Genomic DNA, 25,508 nt, shown 5'->3' with positions numbered 1-25,508 from the left:
CCAGGTCTGGATGGGAGCAGGGGTCTGGGAGGGAGGTGCAAGGGAGAATCCCCAGACTGCCTATCTGGTGGGGCTCCTCTCTCTGACTCCCTCCAGGTCCTTTCTCTTTGGACCAAAGGCTACAGGAGGCCCTTCCCTTCTCTTTCCCCATCAACATTAGCTGGAGGCTGGCTGCTCCCAGCAGGAAAAGGGAGGCTGGAGCGAGGACCAATCAGTCTCCTCTGTCTCTAGATAAGTCTTCTCTTGCTCCATCTTGCGTCTCCCCATCTCCTTCCATTATTAGACTCTTTTCCAAGTGTGTCCCTCTGGCCCTATGCCAAAAGGGCTCTTGGTGATGATAATTTCGGACTGGGGAGTCTTAATGCATTGATTTAAAAGCCAATGGATCATTAAAATTCATTGTAATGGGATTTTTTTTTTCAAGGCAGGGACTCACTATGTAGACCAGGCTGGCCTTGAACTCACAGAGAACCTCCTGCCCTGCCTCTGCTGAGATTAAAGCTATGTCAGCTTTAATTGGATTTTAGAATGTGTCATTTGATTTTTTTTTTAAATGGGATTTCTGTTCCAGGCTGACTATGAACTCTTAATCCTGATCCTTCTGTCTCCATCTTCCAAGTGCTGGGATTACAGGTGTGTTGTCTGTAATGTGTGGGTATGCCACTGTGTCCAGGCTTGATTTTTAATTTTTAACTTTCTGTTGTAATTGGGGGCAAATTTCCCATTCTTGTTGGTGTAGTTCAGGATTGTCACAGGCCTTCTGAGGATTCTGAACACATACTCATTGCTAGAAGGATAAAGTGGTTTGAAGTTGTCTCATAAAATCCAAAAATGTTGGTGGCTTAGAGGACTATGTCAGTGTTCTCTAATAGAAAGTTCTGTGATGAAATGGCCCATGGCTGTTCTGTCTAGGACTGCAGCCTCCATGGATACGAAGTCTCAGTGAAATGTGGCTAGCCCGAGGTACTGAAATGTTAATGTTTTTAAAAGTTAACAAAAATCTAAGTATGACTAGTGACCATCAGACAGGATGATACAGATGTGGGGTGCTGTAGTAACTATCTTGTCTGATGGTACAGATGTGGGGTGCTGTAGTAACTGTCTTGCCTGATGGTACAGATGTGGGGTGCTGTAGTAACTATTTTGTCTGATGGTACAGATGTGGGGTGCTGTAGTAACTTTCTGATGTACAGTGTGGGGCGTAGTTGTCTGATGGTACAGATGTGGGGTGCTGTAGTAACTATCTTGTCTGATGGTACAGATGTGGGGTGCTGTAGTAACTATCTTGTCTGATGGTACAGATGTGGGGTGCTGTAGTAACTGTCTTGCCTGATGGTACAGATGTGGGGTGCTGTAGTAACTGTCTTGCCTGATGGTACAGATGTGGGGTGCTGTAGTAACTATCTTGCCTGATGGTACAGATGTGGGGTGCTGTAGTAACTATCTTGTCTGATGGTACAGATGTGGGGTGCCACTATGTAGCAAGCTTCCTTGTTGGACTATCATTGGATCACCAGCCTCCGAATATTGACATGACGACTTCTTTTTTTTTTTTCCAAGACAGGGTTTCTCTGCATAGCCCTGTCTGTCCTGGATCTTGTTCTGTAGACCAGGCTGGCCTCGAACTCACAGAGATCCACCTGGCTTGTCCTCCCGAGTGCTGGGATTAAAGGCGTGCGCCGCCGCCGCCCCGCCGCCGCCGCCGCCGCCGCCGCCGCCGCCACCCGGCTGTGACTTCTTATTAATTATGAAAGCTCAGCCTATAGCTTAGGCTTGTTCCTAACTAATTCTTATCACTTAAATTAACCCATTTCTGTTCATCTACACCCTGCCATGTGGTTGGTGGCCATTACCTCTCCTCCTGCACGTCTTGCTTCCTCTGTGTTTGGCTGGCGACCCCTAGGCCTTTTTCCCGCCCAGCATTCCTCTCTGCCTGGAAGTCTCCCCTAGGCCTCCTGCCTAGCTATTGGACGTTTAGTTTTTTATTACCCCAATCACAGGATACACCTTCACACAGTATACAAATATCTCAGAACAGGATGCTGTAGTGACTGACCATCAGACCAGATGGTACAGATGTGGGGTGCTGTTTCCTTTATTCATGATGGACGCACCAGCCACTAACTGAGCAGCTGATATGCACAAGCTCTCTCCAGAGTGCTTTAACTATATGATCTTATTTAATCCTCCCAGCATCCCTGGTATTGCTCTGTGTTACAGAACAAAAAGCTGAATCCTAGAGTTGCGAAGTGGGTTAAGTCACTTTGAAGTCACGTGAGTGTTGTTCTCGGCCCACAGGGGCTATCCTGGATACAGGCATTCTGGCTGGTTCCAAGAGTGACTCTTGTTCCAGCTCTTACAGTAGCTCCCTTACATCAGTGAGAGAGAGAGATACTTCTGCCCTTGGCAAGCTGCCAGGGGGCATAGAAAGTTCCAAACCCCTCTCTCCTTGCAGGAGGAGGTAGTCGGAACTCCCCACCATCCATCTGCATGCTCCCTTGCTCTACCACTTCCTGTCTCAGGCTGAAGTTCCTCAGTGAAGTCTCACAGACTGGCTGTGAGGAACAGTGACAGCTACAACCTCACCTTCATCCCCTGCCTTGGTATCTGGTCCCCGCGTACCATCATGTAAGAGGCTCCTCCCATCCGGTCCTCACATACCATCATGTAGGAGGCTCCTCCCATCTGGTCCCCGAGTACCATCATGTAAGAGGCTCCTCCCATCCGGTCCTCATGTACCATCATGTAGGAGGCTCCTCCCATCCAGTCCTCATGTACCATCATGTAGGAGGCTCCTCCCATCCGGTCCTCATGTACCATCATGTAGGAGGCTCCTCCCTCTAGGAGCAGCTGTCTAGGCTCCTGCCTGCTAGTTCTAGAAGACTTATGACTATGTAACCATCTCAGCTTTGTGACCAGTCAGAGCCTGCTGGCCAGAGGAAGGAGCAAGAAGCAGGTGGGATGCTGAGCATCCTGCCCCGCTTTAGCAATCCAGCAGAGCAACATGGGTCCCTGTCCCACGACCCCACCAAAGTGTGTTCAGCTCTGTGCAGGAGGTGAAGATTTGGGGCACAGTCCTAAAGACTTGGGCTGTGGGCGGTGAGGAGGTGGCTGTTCTAACTTACCCCTGCACCCAGGCATCACCACCCCACATCAGGTGTCGTCTCCAGGCCTGTAGCTGACAGGTGTTAGCACTGAAGGGTTTGTGGCTTCTGTTGAGCGTTCTCAGCCTCATGAAACCGTCTATCACCCAACTGTGCGGCTCCTTGGCTGGGGAATGAGGTATGCCGAGAGGCTGACGGTAGAGCCCACGGAGACTGCTGCTCTGCCGGTCACTGTGGCCAGGACAGTAAACCTCCCGACTCTGCCCCCGGCCTTACCTGCCTCAGTCCAGGGCACCGACCACACAGCAGGAGTTTCGTTTTCTTTGTTCAGTCTCCCATTCATGGCGGTACAGCCTGTCTTTCCTCTGCTGTCTGGTCTGGTGGGAAGTTTGAGCCGCCTGTGGAACAAGGCGTCACTCACAACTGCCGTTTTATTGTAAAAACGAGGCATCGAGCATCTTGACAGCCTCACATTGCTGGATGGGAAACAAGAAGACCCAGGGTGCTTCTGAGGATGTGGAAGCAAGACTATCAGTCTGGCTGGTTACTGTCCAAACACTCCCGTGAAATTCCTTCCCATGAGGCAGCCTGGGTGGGGATGCCGATCCCTGTGGGACACCAGAACCAGATCTGCTGAGTTAGGAATGGAGAGATATGGTGTGGGTGACCTTCAGTAGACCCGGAAGCAGAAGCATACTGCCCTCAGTCTCTGAAGGGCAAGAGTTTGGGATTCAACCCAGAGGGAAGGGAAGAAGCCTAATTAATTACTGCTCTGCCCTGTCACCCCTGCGAATCCTGCTGACTGTTGGGAAAAGCCACCCTGGAGGCCAAGGAAAAGAATGGGGAGACAGGAGAAGAGAAAGGAGGAAGCTGGGGTGAGCGTGGGTGGGGACCGAACCTGCCTTCCCCTGCCGTTATCTGGCTTGGCTCCTCAGGAAGGCCATGGGGAGGAAAGTGGGGATTTGGGGTTGCAGGTAGCTTTCTTTCCTCTCCATTTTTCTCCTTGTCTCAACAGGAACCACGACATAGTGTGGGGACCGTGAGAGCGAGCTCATTCCACTTCTCTAGCCTGGACTGGGATAGGGGGACATGCCCTATTCTGTGCCTAGTGGCTCCTGGGTCCCAGGACAGACTGTAGTTCTCACCAACTTGACCGGTCATCAGTGTTTGAACACTTACAGTCAGGCGCCTCCGCCCCTGGAATTGTGCACAGTCATCACTGGCCGGAGAGGATGCTGGCCAGATGCTGTGGCGGGACCAGTGGCCAGGTTTAACCTCCTGGGCTCTGTGTTACGGAGAGGTAGCCAGGTCCCAGGCACTGGCCAGAGAGGCTAGCTTGACCCTAGAGAGGTGTGACAACCAGCTCTTCATCTGCTAACAGTGAGGAGTGACACTGATCACCTGCCCAGGTTACCTTCAAAAGACAGCTAGAATCCACCAAGTAAAAAGAACTGATTTAAAGACAAGGTTATTTGAGGCGTATGGGGTAGGAGAGTTGCATGAGTTTGTCTGTATAATTTCTTTCTGCCCTAATTGAAGAGGAGAATGTTCTGTTTTGTGCCCTGGTCTGGCCCCTCTCCTATGGTAGGAATAAGCTGACCATAGCCACAAGACAGGAGGACAGCTGTGGGGCTGGAAGGGAGGACACCCAGGACCCTGACTGGTGCTCCCCCATGTGTGCCCGCCTCGTAACTGAGCCCACACCCTTTCCTACGGCAGGGACCGAGCTCCGTGAATTTCTCTGGCATCCCCTCCCTTCTCTGGCCACCACAGGCAGGGAACGTGCTCCTGCCCACTCAGGTTGGAGTGGGGCTGTAAGACTAGAGAGAAACGGGCAGGAGCAGGTACTGGGTCCTGTCCTCTGGACGCTCAATCCAGGGTCCTGGCATGTTAGGGTGTTCCAAACTTGATTGGGGGGGGGCACACTATTCATACCATACTGGAAATAACATCAAAAGCAGGATTGGAGCAAGGGCAGAAAAGAAAGGAGAAACAAGGGCAAGCCAGTGAGAGGAGACAGCTGGAAGCTGTTCCTGGCACCTTGGAACTAGTATTTTGCCCTGCAGGTGGAGAGGGGAGGGATGGTGTTGTGCAATGGGGGCTCTTTCCACCTGAAGACCCCCAGAGGTGCTGCCTGGGCCCTGACCCCCCCTCCCCCCGTTTCTTCTTGATACAGCAGCTGTAGGTAGAGCAGGGGCTCCTGGGTGGAGTGGTTGACTAGGAAAGTGTTTTCTCCAGGACAGCCAGGGAGCGTCAGGAATCCAGCAGTCTAGAGAGTTGGAAACTGGGCTGGTTTTTAATTGGGACAGAATGCTGGGGCAGATAAGGCTCTTTGACAGTAATGATGAGACCCAGACAGGGAAACAGAGCAAGAGCCAAGCTTCCCTTTGTGAGCTGCAGATTCCCCCCCCTTACCCCCCCCCCCCATCAGGCCCCACTGGAATTTGCTGGCTGGGAGACAGCAGGAATCGGGAGGGCTAGTCCCCTGCCCCTCCCCAGCTCTCCTCGCCACCTATGAACTTCAGTGCTGGTGATGGACATTCTGAGCGTAGGGGAAGCATGGCCAAAGCTGATCCTGTCAGCAGATTCTCAGGGTCTGTGGAAATGAAGCTGCTTGGTACAGTGGGGTAGGAGTAGAGTATATTCCTTAGGTTTCCAGTATTTATCAAAGTGGGAGTCTTGGACAGCTACCCTGTGTGTGTGTGTGTGTGTGTGTGTGTGTGTGTGTGTGTGTGTGTACATGCTTGTGTGCATGCATGCTTGCTCAGGGCCATAAAGATTCTGGTTTTAACTGTATGGTGCCAGGTGCACACCACATAGAAGCCGAGGATGTCTTGAACCACAGAAGTGCCCTGATGAGGTGGAGGGAATGTGTCTTGGTCCTTGTGGAACGCGCCCCCCCCCCCAATCTTGATGCTGTTCTCTAATTGGGTTCCCCACTCTCACGCTGGCACCCAGCATATTTCTTGGTCGTTTTCTAGCAGAATGTTTACAGCCATCTCTGTCCTGCATGAACTATTCCACATTGAAAGTTTGCAGGGATTAATTCATAGAATTAGAAGAGGCCTTGTTTGCCCACGAGCAAACTAAGGGCTAAACAGGTGAGGCCATACTGCAGACTCGACGTGTCCCACGCGAAGACTGACTTGCCCAGTTCCCTGTCCGCTCATGGGCATGCCCTAGTGAGCTGTAAGTCCAGTAGAGAAGTGACCACCTCCTGGGCAACTCTGGAAATCAAAGATGCTCTTTCTTCTGCCATTCAAGTCTTTCCTTCCTGAGTTTCTCACTTTTGAGGGAGTGGAATTTGAAAGGTCACCTTGGCTCTGGTCTTAGCCATCTGCCCTTGAGAAGGGGAAGCTTTCTGACATCCCCAAAGGAAGTAAAGAGGAGGAAGAAAATGGTTTCCTTTTTTAAAAAGCATTTTATACCTGGTAATTTTTTCCTGCTGTCTTACTTAAAATGAAAACCTGTCATTCTGTGCAGGGTGATGGTGAGGAACACCAGCCAGGCTTACTGTTCTGTGTTCTGACTTAACCCCGAGGACTTGGGGGCTCTCGGTGCCCAGGAGCCTGTGCCCCCCATCTCTACTCCCTTGTGATGGCCTCACGCGGTGTCAGAGAAGTAATTTAACTTGAGCAAAGCTGTGGGAGGCCCCTGAGCTCAGCTCGAAGAGAAGGGGGATATTTTTGCCTCCTAGAGGAAGAAGACTCGTTTTCCCAGTGCACCCCCCCTTTCCTCCTGTTCAGATGAGTTTAATTTTCTTCTCCTCTTAATGAAGATGGATGAAAGCCAAGCTATATATTCAGGGGGAGCCAGTCAGGGAAGCCGAGTGAGGGGGCGAAGGGACAGAAACAGAGCTTCCCTCCCGGAGAGGAAGTAATTAATTGTAAGAGAGAGCTAAGATAGGGAAGCCTTTGGTAATAGAATATCAGCCTTCAAACGCAGGCGGCTAAAAATGACACCGGAGCATGGGAGTCTTTTTTATCTGTTCATTTGTACATTCAACAAAACTTTATTGGGTACCTATGGTGGGCAGACAGGGAACTCAAGAAGGCGTCTGGAGAAGGTTCTGGCTCAATTAACTAGAAATAGGTTCAAGCCTGGATCTTAGGCCTCCGTCACCAAGATAAATCATTGACCAAAGCCTCACTAAATGGCTGAATATATTGACCTTTTGGATTTAGGATGAGCCGTTTAAATATCAACAGCCGTGACCCCGGTTACACCTGGCCAGCTCATCCCTTCACGGGTTAAATAATAATGTCGTCCGTTTATTTTTCTGTTTACTGAGCCCATTATTCCTCTGACCTCAGTCCAAACAATTAGATCAGCCCAGCCCTTTGAGTGTCTGCTGTGATATCACACAGTTGCCATAACAACAGACTATGATGTCAACAGAATGGCCGGTGCTGCGAAAAGGAGCACCTTGGTCAGAACGGAATCTGCCACGTGAAGTAGAAGCAATAGAAGGCAGAGGAAGCTGAAACAGCGTCAGAAAGAGCAGCTTGACTGTTTAGAAGGACCTCGAGCCTGGGTCCTCCTTTGCTGGAATCCTCTGCAAACCTCCAAGGCATTTACAAGGACTGATAAGAGAATAAGCTTGTCTGGAGGCAGGGGGATGAGGAGGTGACCTTCAGAAGGCCTTGCAGCCCAAGCATCCTAAAGCACGGAGGACAGTGAGAAAGAGGAGATTTGACTAGCCTTGACCTATTCGGGGCAATTAACATCCATGCAGACCTCCTGGCGGCCGAGCAGATTTGACAGTTACCAGCTGGAATTTGTCATCTTGCATCTGGGAAGATATGCAGCAATAGATATACAATGACCCCCCCTCGAGCCCCGTCCCCTGCCCTCTTCCTCACCAGCCTTGGGAGGAAGGCTTCCTTCCACTTTTGAGTAAGGAAGCTGATCCTTGCCAGCAGCTGGGGCTCCACAAACATCCCGCCCATCCCACTGGGGGCCGCATATATCCAGCTTCTTACCAGCTGGGCCAGCGCGCACTCGGAGGGCAAGCAACTGGAGAGGGGAGTGTTGTCAGGCCGGGTGCGGAGCCGCTTCACGCATCATCGTGCTCCTGTCTGCACAGATGAAAGCTGGGCAGGCTGAGGGAGAGGAACGGAGACTTCAGTTCTCCTCAGCTTCTCAGCAACAGCAACAGTAACAGCCAATGAACCTGAAGCTTGCTTTAACCCTCAGAAGGGCTTGGAAGGTCTCTGAGAAGCAAGTTGGTTTGCGGCCCCAGAGCCCGTGTCTGGGCTCGGAGCTGGAGAGGCTGGAACACCGTCTCCCTGCAGGTCGGGCTGGCATGAGTTTCCGTGCAGATGGGAATGCAGCCCATGCTCCTCCGCCCGCCCAGCTGCTCAGTGTCCTTAGCTCAGTGAGGTCGGACTACCTGGAAGCTGTACACCTGCTCCGTGCATGCCTCTCTCCATTTCTGCATTTCCTTCTTGGGAACGTGAACCAGGAGGAGGTCCTCTCTTCATTTATTCTGTCTCTCCGGCCTTCTAACTGTAGCATCACAGGCGAATGCTAGGAAGCCACAGGCCCCCTAGGGCACCTGGGCTACCCCTCCCGTTGCCCAGAGGGAGCCCCGTCCCTGTTCTCCAGTGCTAGAAACAGGAGAAAGGGCAACCCATGAAGCCCGCCCCAGCTCGCCCCGCGTCTCTGCCACAGCCTTAAGAGTTGGAACCAAGGACTTACTTCTCGGAGGGATGGTAGCAGCAGGGTGGCTGGTGGCTCCTCTGAGGCTGCCGACCTGGGGACGGAGCTTCCAAAAAGATGTTGAAGTTTCGGGCTGATCGACGGGTCAGGTAGGGATTTCCTCTGTGAACTGTGAGCCTGATGAAATCAGAGCAGTCCGAGTTGGCTGCTCATCCTGTTTGAATTCAGGGCTCGGTGGTGAGGGGTCTGCTGGAGATGACCACGACCTGAGAGGACAGTAGTTAGGTCAGTGGCTACTGCATTGCAGTGCCTGTGGAGGGGAAAGCTATTTTGAAATTGTTAACAGCGGGTGGAAAGAGGGCATTGTTTGTAGGGTTGCTGGGTAGGAGGCTCAGGCCAGGGAGAGGTGTGCCATGCCCTGGAAAACTGAGCTGGGCAAACAGTGGACTGCTTCTGTGTGTGACTGCCTGAACAGCTGCCTGCAGGGTGCTCCCAGGAACACAGAACAGAAGGGGCCTGGAGGGATAGGGTGGGTGGGAAGCAGGTAGGCATTCCATGCATAGGGCAAAACAGAGAATTTGGCATTTTAAGGACCTTGCTGCCCTCAGCTTCATTGGGTGACAGGCAGGTACTCTTCCTTGCAAAGATTTCCCCATGATCCAATCGAGGGAGCAGCCTTAAAAAGATTCACGAAGGAGGAGGGACTATAGTTTAGGAACTAGAGGGTGGTTACTGATGTGCTGAGTTCAAACTCAGGCCTGGTGGATGCTGGTCAGGTTTTAGGTCCAACTCAAGCTACAAACTCCGGGTATCCAAAGAGGCTGAAGACATTGCCTGCTGTACCTCTTTCCCCTGAATTCCTGGCTTTCATCTGAACAGCACTGGTTGGGCATTAAAAACAAAAACAAAAACAAAAACAAAAACCCACCCTTTGAAATTATCTTTAGCTCCGCCTGGCATCCCAGGGGTGGGGGTGTATCCTGGACTAGTGGGAGCCGGTGGAAGGGACCAAGTTAAGCACACTTTGCTCAGGCGCTGGCTGGCCTGAGCAGAGTGCCAGCTCTTTGCTGTGGGTGTGCGTAAGTGCCTTTAGCAGCCTCGGTCCCCACGCCTGTTCCTATGGTTAACTGGAGTCTATGCTGGGCTCTAAGTGTTTCTGAGGAGGTGGCAAGGAGGAGGGCCTTTAAACTCATCCGCCCCGGTGGGCTAGACACTCCCCCACATTCTCGCCAAGTGGTCCCCACTTACCAAAGCCATTGCTCCGCTGGAAGACCTCTCTGCTGCTTTCCTTCTGCATGTCCCCTGAGAGCTCACCCAGGAGCTGGGCTTGACATCCTCTCAGCCAGAGGCACCTTCTCCCGATGCTCCCATCTGCCTCATTCCCAGCCCCTGGGACCTGCTCCCTCAGCTTCCTGGCAGGTTCTTTGCACAACACCCCACCTCATTCCTGGCTATAGCAGCCCTCAGTTAGGTACATCTGTCAGGCCAGCACTGACCTTGCCGCTCGGTGGAGCCTGGGGCTTCTGCCATGCCTAGCAGCCTCTCAGCAGGAGACCATGCTTTCCGAATGTGCCTGAGTCCCAGCCCGAAGCTCAACCCTGGAGTTTCTGAATTTCCAGATACATTTAAAGAACGAGATGGAGCTGAGAGCAGGAGAGGAGTCCAAGGTCACAAGAGAGTTCCTTCAGCAAATTATGAGCAAGCATTTTCTGTGCGGAGCACTGGCAGGCGCCGTCCCCGAGAGGGAGGCTGCTGCATGAAATCTGGACTGTGTCAAACTCAGGCTTGGAAAACCCCGTCCGTCCGTCCCCCCACCGTCCCCAAGGTGGCCACTGAATGCACTGAGCATAGCTTGCTGACAGCCTGAGATCTCTGGCAGGTGGCTAACACTGAACCAGCCAGAGGTGACCAGGCATCATTCTCTCTCCCGGACCCCACCCACCTGCCCCTTCCTGACCCCGCTGGGGGGAACGGAGCCACGGCTCCTTCCATGGCCTGCCATCCCTTTGGGTTGTGTCTCTGCCCTCCCCAGCTGATGGCAGCTCTCTCCCCTCTTCTTCCTCTGCAGCCACAATGAAAGACGGAACACGTTTCGACACCCAGTGACTGGCCAGGTCCCGGAGGAGAACAAAAAGTTTGACTTGAAAACGTGAGTTCCCTTGCGATTGCCCTCTGACCTCTGCCTCTACTGTCCTGCTGCTACCGTGTAGGTTGGGCAGGGAATGAAGGAGGAGGTATTTAGGGCCCTTACCTCAGCTTCGAGGACCAGAAACCTCTGGGGTACATCTCTTGACCCCTCACACACGGTTCCCAAGTTCTGTCAGAGAGCATGGCGGTGTTTCCCATAGGCAGAGCTGAGGGATAGCCTGCTCTCCGTTTGGGATAGCCCCTGGGAGCCCCTGAAGGTAGCACAGAGGAATGGGATGTAATCCAGAGGTCTAAATGCTCATCTTTCACTTGACATCCTGCCTCACTGAAAGGGGAGGGGGAGGATAATTCATAGCCCACTGAGCTATTGTGCCTTTGAGCAACGAATCCCACTCCCTCATCTCCCCCACCCCGCCCTTCTGGGATCAAATACATAGCTTTATGTATGCTATTGAACCTTTAAAATAGAAGGCCGCAGGCCTGGTGGTACATGCCTGTAATCCTAGTTTCTTAGGAGCCTGAGGCTAGAGGATCTTGATTTCAAGGCCAACCTGGGCCTGTCTCAAAATAAGAGTAACCGTAGTCTATTATCTCAGAGTCCAGATTCTTAAACATACATGAACAGGAGAAAGCCACGTGGGTGGCACATGCCTATTTGGTCCGCAGAGGCAGGAGGATCAAGAGTTCAAGACCAGCCTCACTACGTAGTGAGTTTGAGGCCAGTCTGGTCTATGTGAGGCCCTGTCTTTAAAAAAACAAGCCAGCCGGGTGGTGATGGTGCACGCCTTTGAGCCCAGCTCTTGGGAGACGAAGCAGGCGGATCTCTGAGTTCCAGGCCAGCCTGGTCTACAGAGCGAGTTCCAGGACAGCCAGAACTACACAGAGAAACCCTGTCTCAAACATCTAAAAGACAAATCCATAAATGAACAGAGAAGGAAAGGGAGATTATCCCAGAAGACCCAAAGGAGCCCCTGGGATGACTTCTGAGCTGCACCCCAGGCTGGGGGCCTTTGTGCTGATGCTGGGGTAGTGGGGGGCAGGGCGGGGGCAGGCCGGGTGCTTTCCCTTGCTTCTCGGTTCTGACTAGCTGCCTTCTGTTGTTGACTTACGTTCAGATCGGCCTTGGACATGTCCAACAAAACAGGTGGGAAACGTTCTGCTACCATCAACAGCGACATATCCAACCACAACATGGTGTCCGAGGTTCCTCCAGAGCGGCCCAACATCCGGGTAAGTCCAGCCCTCTAGGAAATGCTGTCAGGTAGGAGGATCTCAGGATCTCCAGGGAAAGCCTTGCCTGCCCAACACATCTCTAGGTTCCAGTGGGCAGACAAGGAGGTACAAGAACCCAGTGCAGAGGAGAAGGGAGGAAAGTCCAGACAAGTACCCCACAGAAGACGAGGCTCTACACAACACACAGGGTTCTCTGCCTCAGCCCTACTAGTTTTTGAGACTGGGTAACGCTTTGTGGGTGGTGTAGGCTGTCAAGCAGTGTTCTGACCTCTGCCAACTAGATGCCCACAGGACCTCCTTTCCTGTTGTCATGGCCCAAAATGTCTGCAGATGTTGTCCGTGTCCTTTGGGGACAAAATCTCCCACTCTCCTCAGGACCACTGATCTTAGGAGACATCGAAAGAACCTCCTATGAAAGATGAGGTGATGGGGGTGTCAGCATGGGAGGTGGAGAAAAGGGGACCCTGGAAGAAGAAGTCATCTGTTGAAAAGGGGGTGGAATGTGTTCTTTGAGGCCAGTGACTGTGGGACTTCAAGACTTGGATAAACAATTTGAGAGGCGTGATGAGCACTGAAGGCAGAGAGGGGAAGGAGAGGGATTGTAGAGACAGGGGAAACTACTGAGAGAGCAGTCCCGGACTGCAGCGTGTTCACGCCAAGCACTCTCCCCAAACCAAGTGTGTGTGTCTCTGTGTGTACTAGCAAGCGTGCTTTGGAAACACAATTGTGCAAGTTGCACAATCGGAAAAATATAGGACTTATGTAAAATGTACGAAGGTGAAGAGCAGAGCTTCATATTTATAGACATTTCTGCAGCACGAGCTGATAACCATGGACTGCAGACCGATTTTGGGTCAGTGGCTGCCTTTAGGGAAGAGAAAGGTAACAAGATTGAAGCCCTCAAAGGGAGGCCTAGCTCCGCTTGACTTTTCTTATTAGGGGGGAAGAAACAACATAAAGGGATGATTGTGGTGATATTCCCTGCTTTTCTGAAGTGCTTGAAATGGTTCAGAAAGGTGTTTTCAATTTTCGTGTGTGAGAGGGAACACGTGTTTGGGGTACATGAGACAGTGGGTGTGTGAGAGGAAATGAATGTATGGAGGAGGTACATGGAACAGTGGGTGTGTGAGAGGGAACTGTGTATGGGGGTACATGGGGCAGTGGGTGTGTGGGGGTACATGGGGCAGTGGGTGTGTGGGGGTACATGGGGCAGTGGGTGTGTGAGAGGGAACTGTGTATGGGGGTACATGGGGCAGTGGGTGTGTGAGAGGGAACTGTGTATGGCGGTACCTGCGCCAGTGACTTACTCCCACCAGTCACAGCCCACCTCATCAGGAAGTTCCACAGCCTTCCAGATCAGTACCACCAACTGGGGACCAAGTGTTCAAACTATGAGCCCTTTTGGGAGATATTTCACGTTCAAACCTCAACAGGGAGGTTTGGGAGTCCAGGGAGGAAAAAAAAAAAAAAAAGGATGAGGATCTTCCCAGTAGCTGAACCCCGAAGAGAAGGAGGGTCTTACAGCACACAGGGGCTGGGGGCTGAAGGGGGATTGAAGGTGTGTGGGAGCTTGGGGGACTGAGTGCTCTGGCTGAGGGGAAGCAGCTAGAAGAGGGTATTTTGAAGGTAGGTGTGTGTGTGTGTGTGTGTGTGTGTGTGTAAATATGCATGTGTGGTGTTGCTAGGGATGGAACCCGGGTCTTCCGCATGCTAGGCAGGAGCAAGGGCTTCACTACTGAGCCGCACCCCTGCCTCTTAGAGGCAGGTTCAGTGGGGCAGCATCTGAGGAGACCGTGGATCAGCGTTGTCCTTGGCCAGGGGAGCGAGGCTTCTTTCAAAGGCAAAGGCGGTGGCAAAGGCAGCCGTTTTCTAGGTAAAGGGGCATGACATTGAGGACGTGCCGTGCGTGTATAACTACAGTTGGGGATCCGGAGCCTGGCTGTAAGAGCAGGGGAGGGAAGGGGTGGGAGGGTCGGGAGGTTTGGGAAAACGGTGGGAGGGGGGAGTGGAGTTGCTGTCCGGGTCTCATCCCCACCGGGGTTGGGGACTGGAGGTCTGTGGTGTGTGTGCAGCTCACGCGTGTGCAGTGTGATCCCCACCCACACCCCCTTGAGAAGCACTTCTATTCCGGAGAGTTCGGAGGAGGCAGGAGTGATGTGGTTAAGTTGGAATACTGAGTTTCATAAAAGACAGGGCAGAAAGTCAGCAGGTGGGGAATTTGAGTCTGGCTCGGACGGAAATTAAACTGGGAAGTAGCGTGCGTGTGTGCGTGCGTGCGTGTGTATCCAGCAAAGATGGAAGGGCTGAGGAGCTGAGGCGCTGTGTGAGGCAGAAAAGCTGGTAGAGCTGAGGAGACGGGGAACAAAGCCCCAGAGACGAAGTGCTGTGATTGGAAAATGTTCCTGTGGGGTTGGAGGTGCTGGCGGTGAGGTGGCCTGGGTGCTGGCAGGGTCTGGATTCTCCATGCATGGTTTGGAGTTGAGGATGTAAGGTCATATAAAAGGGCATTGGATGGGCCATCCTCAAGGGCAGTGAGGTTTCCCGTGATGATTGCAAGTCTTACTGTGACACCATAATCCTTAGACTAAAACAAAACAAGCAAAAACAACAACAAACAAACAACAAACAAAACCCAGCAGGGTTATGCTGAAAGGTCAGCCACAGAGCTCAAAGAAGACAGTTGGTCATTGCCAGACCCAGGAGTGATGCGTCCACACGGCAGGGACAGCCAGGGGACACTGTCTACCCTCCCAGCTCTGTGGAATGTCTGGTGTAAGGCAGGGACAGGATGCAGAGGGGATGATGCGGGGAAGTTGTGTGCGTGCCAGAAGCCTTGTGCAAGAGGTGATGGTAAGGAGATTAGGGGGACGAGAAGAAGGAACAGACGGGTCTGCTGGATGCCTGGGGAGGAGGCACTGGCTGTCCTGATGTCCCGATGACCTGAGTTTGATCCTCAGAGCCCCCGTGGTGGGGTGGTGGAGGGAAAGGACAGCTAAGACCCCAGATCGGGACCTAACTTCCAACCTCACCATGGCGTGTGTGCTTGTTCCTCCCAGAAGAAAACCAAAGACAAAAGCCACGCAACCACTAGTATGTTGAAATGTTGAAACTCATGTTTGAGATCAGACGATCCAAAGAATTAAAAGGCCAGGCCCTTGAGTTAGTTAGACGATCAAAGTCTCACACTGCCTCTTACTGGGAAGGCAGCAGGGGCCCACTGGAGAGGTATGCCCGTTAGCAAGGACAGCTCCCTTGCCCACAGAGCTGTAAGGAGAGGATTTGGGCTAACTGCTGCCTTTGCCCCTCCAGGCGACTCGAACTTCCCGCAAAGCCATTGCCTTTGGTAAGCGCTCCCACTCCATGAAGCGGAACCCCAGTGCTCCTGTCACCAAGGCGGGCTGGCTCTTCAAACAGGTGAGGCCACCCTGCCATGTTGCCTGCAGCGACCATCACTGTCTTCACAGCCTCGTGAGGCTCCTGTACCCACGGCCGCTCAGGCCCTCTTTGGTGTGTTTTCCTGTTGCCTCTGAATGTCTCCCACTTGTACAAAGGTTCTGAGAAATTGAAAACCTCCCCAAAGTTAACCAGTGTCAAATTGGGGGACCCAAGATGAGGTTCCTGATGGGCATATGTGATGACTTTGAAGTATGCCCGGTCACTAAAGCCATCGGCAACCCATGGCACGTTCCCGGTGCATCCCCTTGCTGTGTGGGGGTGGGGTGGCTTCAAGTCCTGGAGTTTACCAACTTGCCCTGGATGGACACTGCTGTATTCTTGTCTGCTCCTCTACGCGCTCGTTCTGGGGTACCTTTTGCCCCCCCTTCACCTTCCCCGGAGCCTCAGAAATGACAGAACTGGAAAGTCACAGGCAATAATCTGATGTCAGTTCCCGGTATCTGAGATCTCAAGGGAGTCGCTGCCACGTGCTGGTGGCGGCGGCGCTGCGGCTCCAGCCGGGTGTCCTTGTAACTAGCGCAGTGCTCTGCGTCTGCCTTCTCTTCCACACCCAGCTCATGGCCTTCCCGTCTGTCTCTCTGTGTGTCCCGCAGGCCAGCTCCGGGGTTAAGCAGTGGAACAAGCGCTGGTTTGTTCTGGTGGACCGCTGCCTCTTCTACTACAAAGGTGAGTTTGCCCAGCGCTGCCCTGCCGGGGCGGGGGAGCCACGGAGCACTCTGTCTTGCTGTTGGGCCCTGCTCTGGAAGCTCATTGGCAGGTGGATCTCTCCAGGCAGCTTCCTAGCACTGGTAAAATGTGGGCCATAGGCATCACAGCCCAGTCTCAGATTCTCTGCTCATTCACTTCCTAGCCATAAATACTCTATCCAGGAGGCAGCAGTTCTGGGTTCCAGATGATGATACAGCAGGTGAACAGGGCAGCCATTTGGGTGGTGAGATTCCTGGGTAGGGGGAGGAAAAGGGCAAGGAGGAGGAGGTCACTAGTTACTGCTTGAAAGTCACCTCCTAATGGAGGCTGGTGCTGATGTTCCTCCTGCCCCAACAGAATATGCAATCTGGTCTGGCATCTAAGACTCTTTACCATTTTGTTTACTGTGAAGTCCGCAGCACCAATAGCTGGGCAGCAGGGGAGATGTCCAGGCGAGGCTGGATAAACAAATAGTCCTGGCCTCTAGCCTCTCTGTCCCCCCCCCCCACATTCACGTGGGGCTCCCCTGCCCCAACACAAGAGGACAAAGATCTGAGGAGCTCTGGCACAGCCTCTTCCAGGAAGTTATTCTAAAGTGCACACAGCAACACGTGCCAGGGGGAAGTGAGCGCAGAGGACCCAAGCAAGGGCTAATGACAGTTACGGGCAGTGGGAGGGGGTGGGCAAGGAGGGATGGGAAGAGAGAGAGGTAGAGATGATCTCTGAGCAAGGCTGTGGGCTTCACTTACCTGCAGTGATGCAGTCTGGTCTGAGAGCAGTGCGGTGAATCATTAACTTCAACAAATACATGTTGTACCCGCTCACCCTCTGCCCTGGAGCAGCTTTCCTGAGCTGTAGCCAAGCAAGGGCTAGGGATACAGGGACAGGGACAGAGGAGAGTCTAGAACTAAGGAATAAGAAATTCCCCTGCCCGTCAACCGGCATGGGACAGGACTGAGGGAGGAGCCAAGGTCTCTGAAGAAAAGAGCAGGGATGCTCATGGGCCACAGAGGGATGGTCTCAGGATGCCCCATATCCATCAATTTCCTGCGGCTGGGTAATTAATAAAGGAGAGAGGTTTGTTTTGGCCTTTGGATCTGGAGGCTAGGAGATCTGAGAGCTCAGTGCTGGCATGATTAGCTGGGGGTGGTGCTTGGGGGGGGTATTGGTGCTGCTTTGGCACATGTCGGAAAGGGGAAGGACAAGTGGGGACAGGTGGAGAAACACAAAACAGCTTCGCTTTGCAGCAAGCACCCTGCTCTGGAGGAGGAGCCCAGTCCAAGATGGGCATGTCAGCTGGGCACACCTTTAATCCAGCACTTAGGAAGCAGAGGCAGGTGGATCTCTGTGAGTTCAAGGCCAGCCTGGTCTCTGGGCCAGCTAGGGATACATAGTGAGACCCTGTCTCAAAGCAAAACATAAAGAAAAAAAAACATGGGCACACCTTTCCCCTGAAGATGTCAGCACTGTTATGTCAGGATCAAATTTCAGCATGAGTGAGGGCTGGGACCAACTGGCCACACCCAAACACAGCACTTCTTGACCCATACTCAGCCGTCTGGATGGTAACAGCTTCTGTGTCCCCAGATACAGCCCTCGGGTTCAACCCCCAAACCCCTTTCTCTGCCGTTTCCCATGGCACTATAGGAAGGACCGAACAGAGAAGCCAAACAACAACAACAACAACAAAAAGCCACAGACCTAATGTCTCATGAGTGTAACCAGAGAGGCCGATCTTGGGGGGTCTATAACCTCAGCAGTTTCTCCTGTATGGAAAACTGGGTGGTTTTCAGGGGCGACAGGAGACAAACAGAAATGCTGGGAAGGACAAGAAGGGCTCCCATGGCCTCATAGATGTCCCGCACCTGTCCCACAGAATATTCCCACCCTTCCTGGTCCCCTGTTGAAAGCTGGGATACTGGCTGGGTAATCCCTTCAGGATCCAGGATGAGTTGTATAGATCTTGGGATATAGAGCTAGCTCTGACTTCCTGTGGAGGTCGGGGGCCTGAATGGCATCCACAGCAGGGAAGAGCCTAGGAGGACCTTAGAGTCCCCCTCAAGGTGCAGTGCCTCACAGCGGCAATGCCGCTGTCACTGGGGATTCCAAGGCAGGGGGTCATTAGCACAAGGCCAGTCTGGGCTGCAGAGTAAATTCCAGGCCACCCAGGGCCCCATCTCAAAACAAAGACACTCAAAGCATTGCCCAAAGGAGTCAGTCCCTCCGTCCGTCCGTCCGTCCTGCCCCTTCTCTGTGTATTGCTGTTGAAATTGTCCTGCGTATCAACACAGGGCAGACAAGATAGGGTGAAGGATGCTGGCTTTGGAGTTAAGCTTCCCGCATTTTAAGACCGATTGCACTTTTTACGGCTAAGGAACCTGGGCACATCACTTCGTGTCTCCTCACTGGACAATGAGGAGAATAGTAGAGCCTCGTAATGGGGCAGTTAGGCGTGTTGGATCTAGTAAGGTACTGAACCAGCCTGACACAAAATATTCATTGATGTTTATCCTAGTAAGGTCGAAGAGCTCCTTGCCCTTCCTTCTACATCGGCATTGTTCTTTCACACGCACAGGCACACACACGCACGCTGGCGTGCACACAACGCATGCGCGCGCACACACTTTTGTGCCTCTGTTTCCCTGACAGATGAGAAGGAGGAGAGCATCCTGGGCAGCATCCCCCTGCTGAGCTTCCGGGTTGCTGCCGTCCAGCCCTCAGACAACATCAGCCGGAAGCACACATTTAAGGTCAGCTGGGCTTCCCCTTCCGGGTGGGGAAAAGAGGGAGTCTGCTCTCCTGGAACTTGGGGCTGGAGCAGGTCCTGACCCCTAGACTCATCTGGATGGCCAGGAGGCAACGTGAGGCCATGCTGGGACTCTCTTTTCTTCCCCAGCGGGTAAATGGCACAGACGGGCCAATAGAACTGTGTCTCTGGGATGCCAGGCTTTTCACCGGGGAAGAAAATTAGGTCCTGAGCCTTTTGGACCTTCTGCCTAGCAGCCTGCCTCCGTCCCCTTCTACAGAGCAGAGCTGTGGTGGGCGGGGGCTCCTTGGCTCTTTTCTGAATAGGTTTCTTTTCTATTTTGAGTCTAGGGATATGGAGGTGATCACTTGACCCCCCAGTCAAACTTGCTCAAATTTTAATCTTTAGAGAATATTAGGAGTTGAATTTTGTTGTGATCTTGAGTCACGAGCCTTATGGAGTTAGTATTACCCCCAGCCCTGTGTGTATGGAACCCAGGGCCTTGTGGATGCTGGGCGAGTGTCCTGCCGTGGAGACGCACCCCTGGCCGTGCAGACAACAATTTGAGAGGACAGGTGCACAGGAAAATGAGACTCGTCCTGTTCAGTGTCACTCCCTCAGATGCCCTGGGGGACCCGCTCAGCAAAGCTGTGCCTGCAGCTGGCTCCTCCTAGGCCAGTATTTTTCCACATTTAAAAATTCATGACCCATTAAAAACTATAAAAATCCCATGCCCTTTGTGTTTTGTGATGCAAAAAACTCTAGGCTCCTTTTCAAAATATGAAATAATAATATCATCTCTGCAGGTCTTTGTCCAAAGCCCCCCCCCTGACACACACACACCTCCAGTTGAGAATTGCTGTCCAGGACCCTTAAAACCCAATGTCATGGCTTTAAAAATGTGACAGAAACTACAGGTAGCACCAGCTTCCAAGGCTCCTTCTGCCCTGCAGATCCTGGTAAACGAGGTGGGCAGCGCACACGGGGGGCCACCAGGGAACGGGGAGGGACCTACTTGGCACATAATTAGTTTCCATCCTCCCAGGGTCTCGTGTGCCAGAGGTGTGAACAGAATGAACAATTAATAAAACTCGAACTCCAGGGAGCTGGGTTCTAGCTGGGAAAATAGAAACAGGCTGTTTAACCAACAAACAGGCCCGCTCCACAGACACATTCGCACCCACACACCACCCTCCACAGCCTGTCTCGCCCTTCACACCAGACCTGTCAGAGCCACAGACTCCGAACTGGAGCTGGGCCGGCTGCAGGCATCAGAAGATACATGTCCTAGATGACTGACACACACCCTGCCGTGGAGCCTGGCGACCACTGCGGTGCCTACAGCGACTCACACCACACCCTCCTCCTTCCCCGGTCCTGCACGGCCTCTTTAAGGCCCCCTCCACGTGATAGCTCTGCTCAGTGGCTACAAAGGGTTCTGACTGGTGCTATTCAGTGTCCCGTCCCCAGGGAAGGGAGGGGAGCCGAGACGGACAGACATCAGGCTTGTCCCGTCGTGGCCACCAAGCACAAGCCTTGGATGGCAAATAATGAGAAGCCAGGAACTGTCCTTGCCTGGCTACGCTTGAATGACTTAGCTTCTTTTACGCCCCCCGCCCCTCAGTTCCCCACCCAGCTCCTTTCCTATTAAAGCTGGTGCCCCTCCCTGCACCCCGTCAATAGCCCTGTCTTTTCCCAGGCCCTCTGCCTTCTCCTGCCTGTCACAAGCGCTTGGTCCTGGGTCTGTTTGCTCCTTGTTCCTTGTGGCATGTTTTGCCCCCCCCCCATGACTGAGTCCAAGTGCAGTCTCCATCCTCCTCGTGACTGGGGCCCCAGCCAGCCGGCTGCACACACGGGTTGCCCATGCAATAGACAGATTCGTCCGCAGACTCCCACCTCCCCCACCACACACCACAAGCCCTGCCCGTGTCTCCCACACCGCCAGGCCAACCCTGTATTCGTGTCCCAGAGGGCTTTTCCTGGGCTCTGGGTGCTGCTCTTCAAGCCCCAGCATCCTCCTGGCTCTCTTGACAGCTCCCTCGCTGTCCATTAGCACCGCCCCCTCGGCCGCGCTGCCGCCTGCCGGGTCCTCCCTCTGCTGCAGGGCTGTCCAGCCAGCCAGAGGGAGGAAGCCCCCAGTCCCGTCCCAGAGAATTCCAGGCTGAGGAAAGGTGGAGGGGAATGTGAGGCTCAGTGAAGGGAGGCTCCTGAAGGTTGGGGGAGGAAACCCTGGGAGGGTGTTGTTCAGGAGAGTCTTGGGTTTAGCCCGAGGGCCTGACCTTTCCCCTTCGACCCCCATCAGCCTATGGGCTAGCATCCAAGGGGGTCAAGACCAGAAGGACACTCGACCAGAGCGGGACTCCTCATCCATCTGGAGCCCCCTGTTAGGTGACGCAAATGTTAACTACAGTTGTTTTAGGAATCGAGGGTGCCACCAAGGGAGTATGCTAAGGTTCCAGGAGGAACCTAGCTAGTCCTGTGGCCTTTTATTCCCTTGAGTGTTACTAGACAGGACCCCTCTCCTCTGCTGCCCTTCAGTGGGTGCATCATTTTTAAGGTGGAGCAAAATAGTAAAGTTGTCTGCCAGAAGAGCTGGGGTTATCATTGGGGCTCCCCGATTCACTGCCCACCGTAGCCCAGATTCCCGTAGTGCATGCCCTCTGTGCCCCACCCCTTGTTGGGCTGAGCTGGGCACTGCTGAGTGCTGTCCTTCGGGGAGGTGACGCTGACTGGAAGGGGGCAGCCTCACCGTCCGGTCCTGTCTCTCGCTCTGGTGTCGGTTGACTTGTCTCTGCCTCTCCTCCTTCTGGCCGCATGAGGACCCTCTCCTCTGGACAGGAGCTCTCTTCTGGGTTCCAGCCCGCTGTGCCTGCTCACGGCCGTCAACTAGGTAGTGTGTTCCATCTGTTTGCTAGTGCGTGCCCTGCATGCCATGGATACAGGGGCTCAGGTGTCTCCTCTCGAGGAAGGGGCAGGGCCAGCTTCCCAGTGAAATTGGGCTTGAGGTGGGCCCATTTAGAGGACCATCTCCCCCAGCCCCGGGGTAATTTTCTTGTCACTAAGGTGGAATCGGAGGGAAGAGAGGGTGCGGTAATTGTCCCTCCTGCTTACTTCAGGCGGGGGAGGTAGGCTCGCTTTCCTGGTTTGTGTGGGCTTTGAGGTCGTATTCAGAGACCTAGCCCAGGCAGTGTCTGAGAGGTGGCTGCAGGCCACCCTCCTTGCCTGGCTCTTAGGCTCCTCTGGGAAGAAGCTGGGGGCTGTGAAGGGCCTGCCTGCCTGACTGCCCCTCCTGTGGGTATTGGTGTCCTTTCCCTGCAGGTGACTGTTCACTGGGTAGATGAGGCCGGAGCCAGTTCCACGCACTGCCTCTCCCCGCAGGCCGAGCACGCCGGAGTCCGCACCTACTTCTTCAGTGCCGAGAGCCCTGAGGAGCAGGAGGCCTGGATCCAGGCCATGGGCGAGGCTGCTCGGGTACAGATCCCTCCAGCCCAGAAGTCAGTGCCTCAACCTGTGCGCCACAGGTGAGTACCAGGGTGCCTGGCGTGCGAGGGAGGAAAGGAAAGAGAGACGTTCTGAGGTACTCAGCTTTGGGCCGTTGCTGGGCCCACTGTGTGGGCTTGAACCTCCGGAGGGCGTGAGGACCACCTCCCTGCCGCAGGTCTGGCCAGCAGGTTGCGGAGCCTGGCCTGTTCCTCCTCCTCTTTCTGAGCTGGGAGGGTCTGTAGAGAGTGCCACTGAAGCTTGGCCGGGAGCCAGAGACTGGGGTCATCTACTCACTGTTTCCAGACTGTTTGTGTTAAACACTGTGGGGAAAAATGGAGTCAGGTGTGAATCATTGTTAGCTACTTGGCCAGAGTGGGACCTCAGAGTGAGCGACTTAACCTCTCCGAACCCGATTTTTCTCTTCTCAAATCTAGCCGTTGGATTTGTCTAGCTGGAGGAGGACCGCAGATGATATGTGTCCTCAGTGCCCACCTCTCCTTACTTACCCTGTGTGGAACCTTGAGTTAGGTGAACGGGGGTCCAGAAGAAAGGGTCTTACAGTGTAGACCCCAGGTCTGGCCATGTGCCTTAGAAACGTTTACCCAACAGTGTTTCAGCAAGGAAGCTGGTCTGTCAGGAAACTCTAAGGAGAAGTTGTCTCAAGGGTCCGTCTTTGTGCATTGCCAGAACTTAATTCGTCGGCTTCACAGATTTGCCAGAAAGAGAACAGACTGGCCCAGTCAGCATTTTTACTGCTGTGATAAACACTGACCAAAGGCAACGTGGGAAGGAAAAGGTTATTATCTTACAGTTTAGTCCATCCAGGGACTTCCCATCATCCAGGGAAGTCAGGGAAGGAACTCAAGGCAGGAACCTAGAGGCAGGAACTGAAGCGGAAGCCGTGTGGAAATGCTGCTTACTGGCTTGATTCCCATGGATTGCTCACCCTGCTTTCTTACAGCATCCAGGACCACCTGCCCAGGGGGTGGCACTGTCCATGGTGGCCTGGGCCTTCCCACATCAATCATCAATCAAAAAAAAAAAAAAAAAAAAAAATGCCCAACAGACTTGGCCCCAGATCTGTGTTATGGAGGAATACTCTCAATTTAGATTCCCTCTTCCCAAATAACTATAGCTCATGTCAAGTTGGTAAATACCCAACAAACAAAAATAACCAGGACATAGATTCTGTACCAGGTCCTAGGAGCACAGGAGATGAAAACCTGTCATGATCCTGCCCTTATGGAGCCTACGTTCTAACAATGCTAGACCCAGAAGGGCTGTGCTTTGGAGAGGGACCTCCATGTTTACCTGCTTGGAGACAACTTGTACCCTTGCTGCCCACCATGCTGTATCTCATAGCAACCCTCTGAGGGCAGGTGGTGTTGTCCATTCGGCCGGTGACTTGTGGAAAGACACAGGGTGGACCTGTAACAAGTCTCTGTACCTCTCTGAAACTGGGGTACAGTGCTGGCTGGGTCTGGCGGGCCGGTTGGAGACAGATAACAGACAAGACCAAAATGAGGGGCTACCACGTCCAAGGGCTGGGCTCCATGTCAGTAGCAGAAGGGGAAGTGATTTGGGTAATGGAGGGCCGAGCAAGTGGAGGGTGGAGGGTTATTTGACTTTATCACATCACTGCCCAGCACTAAAGTAAAGCCCGGGATTTAAGAAGAAGAATTGGGTGTCACTCTGCCCTGGTTCCATCACTACCTTTCTGCCTCTTCCTCTCCGCTCCGCTCAACCCACTCACCCCTGCCCTACCCCACACTGCTGGGCCAGTGCGACTGACAGTCTCTACCTTGGCATCCTGCAGCCACGAGAAGCCAGACTCGGAGAACATCCCCCCCAGCAAGCTCCATCAGCAGCCACCTCACCACAGTCTCGCCAAGCCGGAGCCTGAGGCCAAGACTCGGGGGGAGGGGGACGGCAGAGGCTGTGAGAAGGCCGAGCGGAGGCCGGAGAGGCCCGACGTCAAGAAAGAGCCTCTAGTGAAAGCCAATGGCCTCCCACCTGGACCTGAACCAGCCTCAGAGCCTGGCAGTCCTTACCCCGATGGCCCGAGGGTCCCAGGAGGTGGGGAACAGCCTGCCCAACCCAATGGCTGGCAGTATGGCTCCCCAAGCCGACCAGGAAGCACAGCTTTCCCACCTCATGATGGGGACGCTGGGGGACACCGGCGGAGCTTTCCACCACGTACTGACCCCGACAAAATTGCCCAACGCAAAAGCTCCATGAATCAGCTCCAGCAGTGGGTGAACCTGCGCCGGGGGGTGCCCCCACCCGAAGACCTTCGGAGGTGAGGTGGCCGGTCGGGGGAGGAGGGTGGTTGTTATTTATAGCTAGGGCATGGGAAGAGGGGCGTCACCTATGAGACATCCCTTTATTGGGAGCCTTCTGGAAGCTGACTGTTTTGGGAAGCCAACACAGTCCCTGATTCTCAGCTTGTCCAAATCCTGGCCTCCAACTGTTTCTCTGTCTGCTGCCTTCAAAGGAAAGGGCAGACGGGGGGGTGGTGGTGGTGGGGGGCATGGTGGCACAGTCCTGTAACCTCAGTTCTTGAGAGACAGAGGTGGGAGTTTTAGGAGTTCTAAGGTTATCCTCCACTATATAGTAAGTTGGAGGATATCCCTGGCTACATGAGACTCTGGCTAGGAGGGGGGGGCAAGAGAGAGAAGAGGGAGAGGAGAGGAAAGGAGGGGAGGGGAAGGGAAGGGAGGAGAGTGAGGGGAGGAGAGGAGAGGAGAGAAGAGAGACGCACTCCATGCCTGGAGTAGGCAGGCGGCAGGCAGGTGTGGAGGCAGGCCTCGAAGCTGTTCAGCTTACACACCAATTCCTGCTGCAGGTCCTGTAACATCTGAACCTAGTGCTTCTACTCACTGGGGTCCAAACAACTTATGCCATTTGAAACAGCGCTATCGTTTCAAAGCCACTGTTCATAGCAAGTTTTGGGGGGAGAGGGATTGTTGTTGTTTTAAGGAGACAAGGTA

General features: G+C 53.6%; 1 protein-coding gene and 1 long non-coding RNA gene across 27 annotated transcripts in view; one reads left to right on the top strand and one right to left on the bottom strand.

Moving 5' to 3' along the window:
• Plekha6 (pleckstrin homology domain containing A6) overlaps positions 1 to 25,508 on the top strand; it is a 141,113-nt gene that overhangs the window by 86,552 nt on the left and 29,053 nt on the right. For 21 of the 26 annotated variants that reach the window (XR_005093027.1, XM_037211414.1, XM_037211413.1 and 18 more), the window contains 7 exons: positions 10,834 to 10,914; positions 12,029 to 12,143; positions 15,456 to 15,560; positions 16,196 to 16,268; positions 18,939 to 19,039; positions 22,354 to 22,556; positions 24,335 to 24,817. Coding sequence is in view for 25 of the 26 variants with exons in the window: in XM_037211414.1 (XP_037067309.1) it covers positions 10,834 to 10,914; positions 12,029 to 12,143; positions 15,456 to 15,560; positions 16,196 to 16,268; positions 18,939 to 19,039; positions 22,354 to 22,556; positions 24,335 to 24,817 (1,161 nt within the window). In the remaining variant the exon portion in view is untranslated. Of the gene's footprint in view, positions 1 to 8,786; positions 8,915 to 10,833; positions 10,915 to 12,028; positions 12,144 to 15,285; positions 15,372 to 15,455; positions 15,561 to 16,195; positions 16,269 to 18,938; positions 19,040 to 22,353; positions 22,557 to 24,334; positions 24,818 to 25,508 lie in introns of those variants that run through there. The other 5 variants (XM_028876573.2, XM_037211418.1, XM_028876580.2 and 2 more) reach the window with 3 other exon arrangements.
• LOC119089162 lies at positions 7,093 to 8,557 on the bottom strand. The gene is made up of 2 exons (XR_005093028.1): positions 8,087 to 8,557; positions 7,093 to 7,896 (listed from the first exon to the last, which is right to left on the bottom strand). It is a non-coding gene; the product is annotated as an uncharacterized LOC119089162 (long non-coding RNA).

This window comes from Peromyscus leucopus, chromosome 15, assembly GCF_004664715.2.
Source record: "Peromyscus leucopus breed LL Stock chromosome 15, UCI_PerLeu_2.1, whole genome shotgun sequence".
NCBI lineage: Eukaryota > Metazoa > Chordata > Mammalia > Rodentia > Cricetidae > Peromyscus > Peromyscus leucopus.
This window is presented reverse-complemented; position numbering and strand designations above follow the sequence as displayed.